At 54.6% G+C, this 12,857-nt stretch overlaps 4 protein-coding genes across 4 annotated transcripts; 3 read left to right on the top strand and 1 right to left on the bottom strand.

Annotated features, from left to right (window-relative positions):
- Positions 1 to 288: 288 nt before the first annotated feature.
- QC761_710840 (uncharacterized protein) lies at positions 289 to 3,876 on the bottom strand. Its single transcript, XM_062882633.1, has 3 exons — positions 2,306 to 3,876; positions 945 to 2,249; positions 289 to 878 (listed from the first exon to the last, which is right to left on the bottom strand). The coding sequence occupies exons 1-3, from the start codon at positions 3,161 to 3,163 to the stop codon at positions 441 to 443; spliced, it is 2,601 nt and encodes an 866-aa protein (XP_062728697.1). The 5' UTR covers positions 3,164 to 3,876; the 3' UTR covers positions 289 to 440.
- QC761_710830 (uncharacterized protein) lies at positions 3,778 to 5,532 on the top strand. Its single transcript, XM_062882632.1, has 3 exons — positions 3,778 to 4,293; positions 4,352 to 4,733; positions 4,790 to 5,532. Exons 1-3 carry the CDS (start codon positions 4,291 to 4,293, stop codon positions 5,206 to 5,208), a joined length of 804 nt encoding a protein of 267 aa, XP_062728696.1. The 5' UTR covers positions 3,778 to 4,290; the 3' UTR covers positions 5,209 to 5,532.
- A 698-nt stretch (positions 5,533 to 6,230) lies between these two features.
- On the top strand, positions 6,231 to 9,087 carry QC761_710820 (uncharacterized protein). The gene is made up of 3 exons (XM_062882631.1): positions 6,231 to 7,402; positions 7,487 to 8,648; positions 8,703 to 9,087. Exons 1-3 carry the CDS (start codon positions 6,673 to 6,675, stop codon positions 8,941 to 8,943), a joined length of 2,133 nt encoding a protein of 710 aa, XP_062728695.1. The 5' UTR covers positions 6,231 to 6,672; the 3' UTR covers positions 8,944 to 9,087.
- A 793-nt stretch (positions 9,088 to 9,880) lies between these two features.
- SEC63 (secretory subunit) lies at positions 9,881 to 12,729 on the top strand. The gene is made up of 2 exons (XM_062882630.1): positions 9,881 to 12,181; positions 12,233 to 12,729. Exons 1-2 carry the CDS (start codon positions 10,219 to 10,221, stop codon positions 12,400 to 12,402), a joined length of 2,133 nt encoding a protein of 710 aa, XP_062728694.1. The 5' UTR covers positions 9,881 to 10,218; the 3' UTR covers positions 12,403 to 12,729.
- The last annotated feature ends 128 nt before the right edge of the window (positions 12,730 to 12,857 follow it).

Below are 12,857 nucleotides of genomic sequence, written 5' to 3'. Positions count from 1 at the left end.
ATGGAGATAAGTTTTGGTCAATAACCCCCCCCTTTATCAGCTGCTACCCCGCCCTTGTTATTTCCCAATTTGACTTTCGTTATGGTAATTGCTGTTAAGCAAGAGACGTAAATGGGTGACAGGAGAAACCCCACCTTTATCGACTGCCGACGAGGGGTAAAACACACTTTTGCCATGCGGTGCCATGCGTGTGCTATGCGTGTGCCATGCCGTCATTGCAAGCCAAGCTCTCTTGTGGGAACAAAACAGATCCCGAATGCCGAATCATAGCCAGCCACCTTTGGGGCTCTGCAGGACATGCACCTCTAGCAACGATTCCAACTGTATAGTCTGACAATATAAAGCCCAGGGAGGGGGCTTCATCATGATAACTTCCTTAACATCTCCAACAATTGTATCATTTCAAACCTCTTGAAACCAACCCCCTAATTACAATGCCCTTATATCACCCTTCTCCCAGAGCTAACCCTCTTGCTATCAACAGGACTCACCACACCCCCCTCCCTCCCCCCTCTCCCCTCCTGCTCAACCTCCTTCTTAATCCTCACATACGCCAGCTTCTCAAACCGGCTCAGGCTCCTCCACCAATGCTGGCCCGCCTCATGCTCAGCAATCCTATCCAGCAACTCGGCCGTCTTGACCCTCACGTCCCTATCCTTGTGGAACAGTCCCAAGGCAATATAAAACAGCCCCGCGTGAGACTCCGGCGCAACACTCAGCAGCAAACAAATCTCGTCATAAGACCAGACATAGTTGTAAAGCGCCTCAAAAATCTCCTTGCTCTGCTGGGGAGTCAGCTTCTGCGTCCGCAACCGGTCGTGCATGTGTGCCAAATCCAAACCCTTGAGCGGGCGGACCGTGTATGACTGAGCGACGTCCTAATTGTCTCCCGCATTAGCAACCCCATTCTTCCTTTCCAATGAAAAGAAGGGTTAGAGACAAACCTGGATAAACGAATAGTAACTCCTAGTATTCCGCCACCCCTCAATCCTCGTCACATTCCCCGCCAGCTCTTTTGCTTTAGTCGCCTCATCGGCCCATACGTACCCATGCCCCATCGCCGCCTGCCCCAGGTTCCCATCACCCCCCCCTCCACCACCATCTCCATCCCCATCCCCATCACTCCCGATATAAAGCGCACTAGCCCCGAAAACCGTCTCCTCAAACGCCGCCGCGATCCTCGTAAACTTGAGCACCCACTCCCTCCACTTCGCCCTCACCACCCTCTCCCCCGACCGGTTGGCAATACACCTCAGTATATCCGCCATGAACGCCGCATCCCCCGTCAAATCCCCCGTCTGCTGCCCCGCCGCAGCCGCGCTCCCCGACCCGGCCGACGCCCCGTTGATGAAGTTCGCGTACGCCGGGTTCTGCTGCTGAAAGTACACCAACCCCTCCGTGATGGGCGCCGACTCAATCTTGGACGAGATCTTCATCTTGCCCGACGGAATGTCGCACAGCAAATCCCACCACTCCGGATGGTGCTCAAACGTGGGGTTCGTCACCCCGGCGATGAACCCGGGCACGTTGAGCAGGTCGTCAATCTTGGTCAGGTCCGTGTAGGGAAACGCGTGCCGGGTGAAGCCCCTGAGCAACCCCCCTGATACCAACGCGCAGGCGGCCAGGACGGCCTCGGCTACTTCGCCCGAGGGCATGTTGTGGCCGAGGAAGATGACTCTCTTTTGGGTCAGCAGAGCATTGGCCAGGACGATGATCGGGTGGGTTGTCGGGCCGTTGGTGGTTAGGTGAGGATGAAGGGCAAAGGTTTGGGGGGATTTGGCGTGGGAGTCCGAAAAGTTTTGGATTAGTTTGATCAGGGAGAAGTCACCGACCGTCTCGGGCATGACGGCAACGGGGACTTTGATCGGGATGGGGATGCCTTTGTACATGACTTTGCTTTCGAATTCGTGAGTGTCCCGCGGCACGGCGTAGGCGCCCGTGTGAGTTTCAATGTAGGATTTCGTGCCTGAGCGGAAGATACCTGGTCGTTTTGGGGGGCTGCGGCTGGCGTCAAAGGGCTGGTCTGCCACGTCTTCTGCTGTTTCTTCCGAGATGCGGGCTTGGATCATGCGCTCAAACTTTTCGACGAATAGGTCCTTGTTATCGCTGGCTTGGAGCAGGTGTCTTTCCAGCAGGCTGAGCTTTGGCATGAGAGAAAGGTCCATTTCGTTGACGGCGTTGAACAACATGGATAGTGTTTCTGGTACTGGTGATTTGAAGTACTCTTCTAGAGCGAGTAGTAATAGGGGCTGTGGAGTGAAATGTAAGTATGTACGCCGGGAGAATTCACCTGGTCAGATCTCACCTTGTATATGTGAAGAAATGGATGCCGCGTGCAAATAGCCATAGCCTTGACCACGGCACCTCTCTTGACCGTTTTGTCCTGCTTGGTATTGACCAAGTTCAACACATAGACCAACGGCGGTCCCTCGCCGCCTTCTGGCTCCTCATCGGTTGACACATCATCATCCCAGTCATCGTCGTCATCGTCCAGGTCCTCCTCACCACCGTCGTCCTCATCATCCGATTCATGTATTATCCCCTTTGCCCGGTCCCGTCTGCGCCGTCTCCGGGCTCTCCTACTTTCTTTGGCCTGCCGTTCAGCATCGTCCTCTTCCTGGCTGCTATCTTTGTGAAGAAAGAAAACTGTCCAATCCTGATTTCTGACGTGAGCCTGATCCGGAAGCATCAGTTCCGCAAGCATATGTTCATCTCCAGTGATAGCGACAGGATACTGGTGCTCCATGATCGGCCCCCTATCGATATCGAACGAAGCGACCAGGATGTACTCGACGTGGCTCTCGGTGCTACTCCTTGGGTATTGAGAGCGCGGCTTGCGCGCCCGGCGCAAAGACGGGTCATGGCGTACTTTTGGAAGGGGCACCGAGAGAGAGCTGTGCTGCGACGGGGGGTTGGTGCCGGTTGAAACGATCTTGTCCTTGACATTTGGGTCGGATAGGCGGTCCATGTCGGCGGGATTGAAACCGTGGGGTAGCGGGGAGCGAGCGGGGCGCGGGGGAGGTTGAGACATCTCAGCGGCGAACTTGGACGTCGGGACGGACGAAGATGATCGGCGGTGGGAGTCGCTGGGGGGGGCCTCTACAAACGCGGATATGCTGCTTGTTCTCGGGGCATAGGGCAACGGTTGTTCGGCCGATGCCATTTCTCGAGTGTTGGGTTTTTGTTTGCCGCCCCCTTATTCCCACGAAATCCTTCCAAGTATCCTATCCTGGGTGCGGGTGGTACACACTGCTTTGCGACCCGATCCAAGCTATCGGTTTGTGGAGTGGTGTCAATTGATCCGAGAGCTCGATCACATCGAATTGGCGCTTGTACCCCGTTGTATGTTGGTAGCTGAGCACAGATCGACACCGGGTGCCCCGCGGTTGTGGTCGTGGATCTGTACCTATTATTGTTTCTATTCAAGGTCGGCGCCGGGCCTGTGCTATCGTATTGTCTTACAACAACAAGAGGAGGATTCTGAGTCGGGGAGGATCCTAATGGTACGGAGTAGCGTTGCTGGATATCGGATAAGGTATGGTATCGGGCGGTGGAAACGGTGACCGTGACTTGGCTCCGGTCTCCGACTTTCCCTCGACGGCTTGGATCTTGGCTCCCGGGGTTAATGCGGCTGCCCGCGTGTCTACTGCTGTGCAATGTAAAGGCAGACTGCCGAAACCTGCATTTGCGTGTATGTCTACCTTTTCTTGAGATGTCTTCCTCTCTCCAGCTTACCTACCTCCTGACAGGGGTCTGTTATCGATATCGACGCAGAGACCAGCTGAAAGGTGAGGGGTCCCCCTTTCCCCCCTGTACATCCCATGCGTCTTTGGGGGCCTTGAAACACGATGCCCGCGCGGCAAGCAGAAACAGGTCACTGGAAAATGGCCCCGCACCATCTTTTCCAGGGTCCCTGCCACTGCTCTTCCAGAAACGCTCGGGCCATGTAGCACCGTTGGTGGTTGTCTGGTCACTTTATTTACTTTTTGTTGTCCCCGCCATCGAACTTTCATCTAAGGCTAGACCGTTGATCTCCAGTGACGACATCAATCACCCACTCAGAGCCAGACAAGCGACCGGGGGATATTCTTGATTTCGAGGCGCCGAAAGTGAGTTGTTCTGACCGTTATTGTTGTTCAAATTAGTGATCCAGACAAAGGCCATTGGCGCGTCTTGATGCTCCGTTGGCAATTGCTGACCGCATCCCTCAAAAAACAACAAACCAAGAGGTGGTTATTCCCTTGCGTTTTTGACCGCTAATAAGTCGATACAGATCTCTGCAAGATCACGATGGTAGGAGACGATTGTGGGGACAAGGACAGGATCTGAATCCACTGACATCAGGACACAGGCCATGCCATTCAAACCATCCCCGCTGGGCTATGGGTCGCCCCGGACTTCACCTTTCCGTCGCCCAGTGTCGCCAGGATCTCCCAACACACTACGTCAGACCACACCCACCGCATCGCCAACAAAGACAGCAGGTCCCCCGAGTCCAGTGTTAGACTTCAAATCCTCACGAGCTTCTCCGGGTCGCGAACTGCCAACTCCACAAGCTCGCCTTTCTCCCAGACCTGTAGCATCCAAGACCGGGCCAGTAGGTCACGGGAGCGCCATGTCTCAATTACAGCCGTCGCAAGTCAGAACGTTGCGAGAGGGATTCCAGATTCTGGATAGAGACAGCGATGGTGTTGTGAATAGGGAGGATGTCGTGGATATGTTGAACCAATTGGGTGAGAGGCGGCGTTGTATTGGTCCAATTGGCACAGTCATCTAACAATGGTGTAAGGTCTTCCATCAAACGCGTCAGAGGTCACCCAATTCTTCCCTCCCTCGGCGCCACAAACAATGACGATGGCTTTGTTCATGAACTCGATAGCAGGGTCTCTGGCGGCTCTGTCGCCCAGCGCCGAGCTCCTATCGGCCTTCTCGGCATTTGACGACGACGATAGCGGGCAGATTGACGTGGCCGAGCTTCGGGACGCGCTGCTCAACACGGCGCCCGAGCCGGGCCAGCAGCCGTTGACATCGCTAGACGTCGAAAAGGTAATCAACGGTTTCACCAGCCGTCGAGCCTTTACCAAGAGCAAGACGGGTGGCGGACTGGGCAAACGGGGGGAAGTATTCCGGTACCAGGATTTTGTAAACTCGGTGGTTGGAAACAACACGGGCAGCGAACGGGCGTCGGAAGATTCAGAGGAGGCGTAATGTGTGTCGAGGTGGTGGTGCCAGAGGACGAATGGTGGCCAACCAGTGATTGCAGGCCTAGGGTCGTTTGTGGGGTCCAGTTATCATGGTCAACAGGAACGGCGAGGACATTGGGTAACGATAACGGCATGCGTAGGATACCACGGATACGTAGTGTACCGTGTTCGGTACTTAGCTAGGTAATACTCGGTAGTGTGTAGTTTTGGCGCTTCTGGAGGGCGGGGAATTTGCTGTTCATTGTCCAATTAAACAAACGTCACATTTGGACTGCTACACTGCCAAATTGTCACCCTCTGCCAAAAAAATGTTGTGTGTATGGTTGTGCTGGGTGGCTGTCACAAATTGCTCCCCAGACGGTTCGCCAAAAGGCGCGGGAAGCGCTTGCAGATGATCCCTCCAATCTGGCCGGGTTGGACGAGCATATTTATTTCTGACTGTAGCACTATGTATCGAGAAGTACTGAGAGGGGAGGGGAGGGGAAAGAAAGAAAGAAGGGAAGTGGCTGATGATACCTACTGATGGATATCTTGGGATCGAGAGGTGAAGATATGGACGTCAGCCTTGCAACTGACCGCTCATTACAGCGAAAAGCCGCCGACTGCGGACGGGCCGACCCACAGAAGCTTCGAGAACTAGTGTGTCAACCCCCCCTATTACGGTTGTGATTTGTATTTTATATTCCTCAAACGGGGCACCAGCCTTGGACATTTGGTGTCTTTCACCAGGAGATCGCTGGGGGGTGCTTGACGAATGGCATCACTGGTCCAGTTGCTGGTCTCGCTGGTGTCCCAAATTTCCAGAGCAACGCTCGCTTTTGCCCCCAACCAGCCAGCTTGATGCCTGGCTCTGCCTGTGGCTCTTCGAATTGGAAGAGACCCGAACGGGGCACAGGAGAGGGCTCCATCGTCCATGTGTCCATGATTTGCTTGATTTGCTTGGACGGCTGAGAAAATCATCTAAACCCTTTCAATCAATCCACCAGGAGTTGGAAGAGACCATTTGGCTCTGACTCTTTGACTCCTTGACTCCTTGACTCCATCCCCGACCTCTTGACTTTTCCACTTTCTTCTGTATTCTCCTGGTTCCCACGTTTTCCACCAGTTACCAGAAGAACTTCACTGTACGGCTGCTCCCACACTACCGCTTCGCCCACACTTCAACCCGCCCCCCCCCCCGCGCCCTTCCGCCCACCGCCGCAACTGCACCGCACAGCCCTTGAGCCGACCTGCCAAAAAAAAAAAAAAAAAGGTGTACCTTGACGCCCGGTACCTGCCGCCAGCCTATTCACCTATTTTTGCCTTGATGCCGCTGCATTGATACAAAGGGTGCAGCTTGCCAAAAGTCACCAGCATCTTTTTTGTTGCTGTCTTTTGTGACTGGGTCCAACGGCAGAATTACTGTATAACAATCAGGGCCTTGGGTGAGACGGTTTTTAGTGTTAAGCCACTGCGGAACCCACTGCAAATGAAGTTTTTCTCCAAAATCTCGAAGAAGCCCAACTCCCCGGACGAGGAGGAACCGTACGCTTACGAGGATCTTCCTCCAAACTACGAAACCGTCATCCAAGAGTCCCAACAGCAGCAGCAGCAACAGCAACAGCAGCACCCTCCCTCGCCCACAAAGGCGCCCACCCCCAAAACATCCTCATCCCGGTCCCCGACCAAAAAGTCACACCGGTCGACGTCGCCGCCCACGCGCGAGTCAAAGCCGCCTTCTTCATCTTCTTCATCCTCGAGACCCTCCCGCTCTTCTGCCCGGCACGCAACCGACCCCATCTCTTCGTCGTCCTTCCGCCGCAAGAAGATCGACCCCGAAGAGCATCCTCTCAACCTGCCTCCCGAGGTGCGCAACAAGCGTTTTTCCGAGCTGTCTGGCCTGAGCGAAAGAAAATCAATGGACGTCGAAAAGGACCCCGTGAATGGCGGCGCCGCTGCGGCTGCCTCTGGCCAGCAGAAGCCCACCGCTCCTCCTCACACCAACTCTTTCACGGTGCCTTTGAGCAACGGTACAGACGCCTCAACAAACGGTGCTGCCACTCCGGCTGACGAGGCCGTCCCCGCTCCCCCGCCTCACCGATCGTCGCCTTCCAGCCCCGTGCAATCAGAGGCTGAGCAGGCAGAATCTTTCAAGAACGATGGTAACAAGTTTTTCAAGGCCGGCGATTACAAGCATGCTATTGAGTTCTATACCAAAGGTGGGTCACCAACAAACACTGAAACGCAATTTTTTTTCGGTCGAGATGCGGGTGTGACTAATGCTTTTTTTTCCCCCTGTGTAGCTGTCGTTCTTCAGCCAAACTCGGCGACCTACCTGGGCAACCGGGCTGCTGCCTTTATGTCTGCGTGCAGATGGACTGAGGCTTTGCAAGACTGCAAGAAGGCCGTTGAGTTAGACCCTCACAACATCAAGATTTTGTTGCGCTTGGCTCGTATCTACACCAGCACCGGCCAGCCAGAGGAGGCTATCGCTACCTTCAGCCGGATCCAGCCAGCACCATCAGCCAAGGACACGGCCCCGGCCAAGGAGATGCTCCGTCATATCAGAGCTGCTCAATCAGCGCTCAGGGATGGCACCGCCGCCTCTATGGTTTTGCACCCTCTGGACATGGCCGAAAAGTTGCTTGGTATGGGCGCTCTGAAGCCAAGAAAGTGGCAACTGATGCGCGGTGAGGCCCTTCTCAAGATGGGCGACGTCAACTCTCTCGGTGAGGCCCAGAACATCGCCATGTCCCTGCTTCGCAACAACAGCCGGGATCCTGAGGCTCTTGTTCTGCGTGGACGTGCTTTGTATGCCACTGGCGAGAACGACAAGGCTGTCCAGCATTTCCGGCAGGCGCTTAACTGCGACCCCGACTTCAGGGACGCTATCAAGTGGCTCCGTGTGGTCCAGAAACTCGACAGGATGAAGGAGGAGGGTAACAGCGAGTACAAGGCTGGCAGGTGGCAGTCTGCTTTCGATCTCTACACCAAGGCTTTGGAGGTTGACCCTGCCAACAAGGGCACCAACTCCAAGCTGTACCAAAACCGGGCGTTGTGCCGTATCAAGCTCAAGCAGTATGATGAGGCCATTGCCGACTGTGAGAAGGCTGTCAGCCTCGACCCTTCGTATCTGAAGGCTCGCAAGACCAAGGCCAACGCTTTGGGGCTGGCCGAGAAGTGGGAGGCGGCTGTCCGGGAATGGAAGGCGATCCACGAGCTCGATCCCGAGGACAGAACAGTTGCCAAGGAGGTTAGGAGAGCCGAGCTGGAGCTCAAGAAGTCGCTGCGCAAGGATTACTACAAGATTTTGGGGATTGAGAAGACGGCAACCGAACAAGAGATCAAGAAGGCGTACCGCAAGCTTGCCATTGTTCACCATCCTGACAAGAACCCTGGAGATGCGCAAGCCGAGGCTCGCTTCAAGGACATCAGCGAGGCTTACGAGAACCTGAGTGATCCTCAGTAAGTTTTATCCCGGGATTTGACAACCAAGCTTGTTTGCTAACAGCATGATAGGAAGCGTGAGCGTTATGACAGCGGCGTTGACCTGCAAGATCCGGCTGACATGTTCGGCGGTGGCGGCGGCATGCACGGCGGCATTGACCCCGAGATTCTCTTCTCCATGATGGGCGGTGGTGGTCCCTTTGGAGGCGGCGGCGGTGGTGGCTTCCCAGGTGGTGGCTTCGCTTTCAACGGCGGTGGCGGTCAACCTCGCGGAGGCAGAGGTGGATTCCCGCACCACTTTCAGTACTCTTGACAACCCAACGAGCGAGACGCTGCCGACACCGGGAGCGAAGATGATGGTGACGAGAAACAAGACAGCAGACATACGAATGAAGCAGAGGCGAGCGGCGTCAAGGCGGCGTGGAGGGCCGAGGCCGACAACGAACAGGATAGGTGGATTGAAAAGCTGCGCCAGATTGGGCTCTCTGGAATGGCTGCTGTTGTGCTTCTCCCCCCGGAGCTCTTGCCTGTGCTCCTGATCACGGCTGGAGTGTTGTACATGTGTACGATTATGGTCAGGCGATACATGGAAGCACAGTGAGGAGCCGGGGGACTAGACAAGTGAAATGGATACGGGGTGCTGTTGTTCTCGCCATCGGTTAAAAGATTGGGTCTAACGGTTTTCTTTTCTCGTCGTTTTTCTCGGGGGTGGGGAGGGGGGCATAGACTACCGGTCTGTTTCATATACTATCACAACAACAACAACATCATCATCATCATCATCATCATCATCATCATCATCATCATCATCATCATCATCATCATTGGAGGAAGGCGTTCCCGATGGCATTTTATCATGAGTTTTTCCTTTTTGACGGTTTCCTCTCATGGCGTGTGAACTCTTTGCTCTCGATACCTCGTTTCAGCATAGTACTGCAGATAGATAGGGTAGACAGGGCAGCTTGTATGCTTGTGATCTTGGCTATGATGATGAAGCAGATCAGCGTTTATTGAGTTTATGTTGAAGTTCAACTTGCGCGACAGCGTAGTGCACTGGTACTGGCTCTAAAATGGCTCAAATAGGAAAGGAATATGAATATAATCATCATCATAATTATACACCTGACGGTCACGTTGCAGCCACCGATGGCCACCGAGCCAAGAGGCGGCAAAGCGGGCGGGCAGTTGGCGGGGCTGATGCCAAGGGGGCAGCCAGGGAGCTTGGACCCCCTGCTCTGGATTTGGAGGCCACGATTCACTTCCGGGCAGGCGCTGCCGAAAAAAGTGTCCAGACAAGCAGCACCTTGTGAGAAGCCGCCACATTGCATCCAGCACCCGCCCGAACTCTTCAGGCTGTATGGACTTTGACTTCCAACCTTTGCCAATCTGTCCCTTGGTGCAGTAGCAATATAGGATTTGGATCATAGTTTGTCTTTTCTTCCCCCCAATTGCCCACACCACGCTCGCCTTCGGAGGACACCTACCTTGTTGGCAGCTTGATACTTCACGACCCTCCCGAGAAAACAACAGCAACCAGATTGCGACAACCAGCTTAACCTAGTCGTGCCCACTCGGCAGAACCGCCGACATGAGCACCGACTACGCCTACGACGAGGAGGGCTACCTCTGGCCCTTCTTCGTCTTTACCCTTACGCTCATCATCACCCTCCCACTTACATACATCCTCGTCAAGAGGTCGCGAGACCCCGCCGCCTCGTTCCCGCGCATTCGGACAAGCTTCAAACATAAACACACCGATGTTGTCGACTCATTACGCAAGAAGGAGAAGCGCAAGGACCGCAAGCTATGGCTCATCATCGCCGTGGCCGTCGGCTGGGTTGTCATGGGCTACATGCTCGTCCTCATCCAGAACACCGAGACGCCAACGCAGAAGCTATGGAACCCATATGACATTCTCGGCATCTCCGAGTCGGCCACCGAGAAGCAGATCAAGAGCGCCTACAGGAAGCTGTCCCTCAAGTTCCACCCCGACAAGATCAAGCCTGATGCTTCCAAGAACGAGACCATGGACGATCTCAATGCCCGCTACGTCGAGATCACCAAGGCCCACCAGGCCTTGACCGACGAGGAGGTGCGCAACAACTATATCCAGTATGGTAACCCTGATGGCAAGCAGGGTTATAGCATCAACATTGCTTTGCCAAAGGCCATTGTGTCTAACGGCAATGGCAAGTATGTTGTGCTTCTGTACTCTGCGCTCTTTGGTATTCTGTTGCCATACCTGGTTGGGTCATGGTGGTACGGGACGCTTAGACGGTCCAAGGAGGGCGTTCTCATGGAGAGCGCCAACCGGCTGTTCAGGGAATACAAGGACAACATCGACGAGGGCGGCGTCATTGGCGCCCTCAGCACGGGTCAGGAATACGACGAGCTGTTCAGGGGCGACAAGGCCGATTCTGGCTTGTCCAAGGTTGAGTCCAGAATTCTTGCCGAGGGCGAGCTCTCTCCTCTCGCTGGCGGTCTTTCTGTCAAGGACAAGGAGAAGTTGGAGGATCTCGAAAGTGGCCCCCAACGCAAGGCCTTGGCTCTTCTCTGGGCCTACCTCGGACGCGTCGAGCTTGACGACCCCATCTTGGAGAAGGCGAAGTTCGCCGTCGCCCCAATTGCCGAAGCTCTCAACAAGTCTTTTACCGCCATCTCTCTTGCCTACATGAACACGGCTCCTCTCCTGTCTTCATACTACGCCAGCCAGCTCCTCATTCAGGCTCTCCCACCAAAATCTTCGCCCCTTCTCCAGCTTCCTCACTTTACTCCAGCGACTGTCAAGGCTGTCGATGGCGACTCCAAGGTTCACACCAACGTGCAGGACTTTATGGACAGGCCGGACGCTAAGCGCCGCAGCCTGGTTGTCGGCAAGGGTCTTCTTACTGATGAGCAATACCGCGAAGCCGTCTCTGTTGCTAAGCAGCTACCCTTCTTCCGCGTCGCCAAGGCATACTTCAAGGTTACTGGTGAAAAGTTTATTCTCCCCTCTTCTCTCGTCACACTCGTCGTCAAGGGCCGCTTCGTGCCACCAGGCAGCGAAAACGTGCCCGAAATTGAGCCATTGGATCTCGAGGATATCGACCCAGCCGAAGACGACCTTGACGCCATCCTCGGCCGCAAGGCCAAGAAGCAGATTGGCAAGGACGAGAAGGGTAAACCCATTTACGAGGAGACCCCTGACGAGCCCATCTCTGCGCCATTGGCTGCGTCCCCATACTTTGCGCGCGACCACTCTCCAAGGTGGCACGTTTTCCTCACAGACTCGAAGCAAGGCCGTGTGGCGGTGCCACCATTTACCTTTGCGCAGTTTGACAAGCCGATCTTTGAGGCGGATGGCAAGACGCCTACTTTTGCGATGCAGACCCTGAAGGCGCAGTTCCAGGCGCCACCACAGGCGGGGCACTACACTTTTGTGATGCATGTGGTTTGCGACAGCTATGTTGGGTTTGACACCAAGATGGAGGTGACGCTGATTGTGGAGGAGGCGAGCAAGGCTGCCGAGATGGAGCAGGTGGTGGAGGATGAGATTAGCGAACCGGAAGAGGGTATGTTACAGTCTATTGCCCTGGAGGTATCTGATGCTAATGTGAAGACAGATTCTCTGGCGGGTATCATGCACGCCGCCAAGGGTGGTGCGCCACCAAAGCCCAAGAAGAAGGTGGTGAAGGAGAGCGACGAGGAGGACAGCGACGAGGAGAGCGGGACGGACGAGGAGAGTGATGATACCAGTGATACGAACACGGACACGGAGGAGGAGGATAATTAGGTTTCTGATCCTCTTGCGGTGGTGGTGGGGTGTATTTTGTCGACAATTATTTATTTGTTTTTTGAACGGAACCGCCTGATGATGAGTGAGTGAGATTTGATGTTGAGTAGAGATGTTGTTGTTGTTGTGGTGGTGGGTAGTAAGAAGGGGGTGGTGGGTTGTACATATATTTTTTTTGGTGGATTCTTTTTGGGGGAGAGGGTTTATGTTTTTGGATAAGGGCGTTTAGAGAGAGTTTGTTTGTTGCCGAAGCGGAAAACAAAGAGCGTATGAGGGGTGAGAAGGGGACTCTGGCATGGCGTTTTGCATCTTTAGTTACTTTTGAGAGAGGGAGGGGTGGCAGAGGGGGGGAATTGAGAAGCATGAGAACAGTTTTGTGATGGTGTTGGTGAGTTTGTGATATGGTCAAGGTCTCCCTATTATCCATTCTGGTATCACTTGGCTCTGTTGCTTTT

This window comes from Podospora bellae-mahoneyi, chromosome 7 (assembly GCF_035222275.1).
Source record: "Podospora bellae-mahoneyi strain CBS 112042 chromosome 7, whole genome shotgun sequence".
Lineage (NCBI taxonomy): Eukaryota > Fungi > Ascomycota > Sordariomycetes > Sordariales > Podosporaceae > Podospora > Podospora bellae-mahoneyi.
This window is presented reverse-complemented; position numbering and strand designations above follow the sequence as displayed.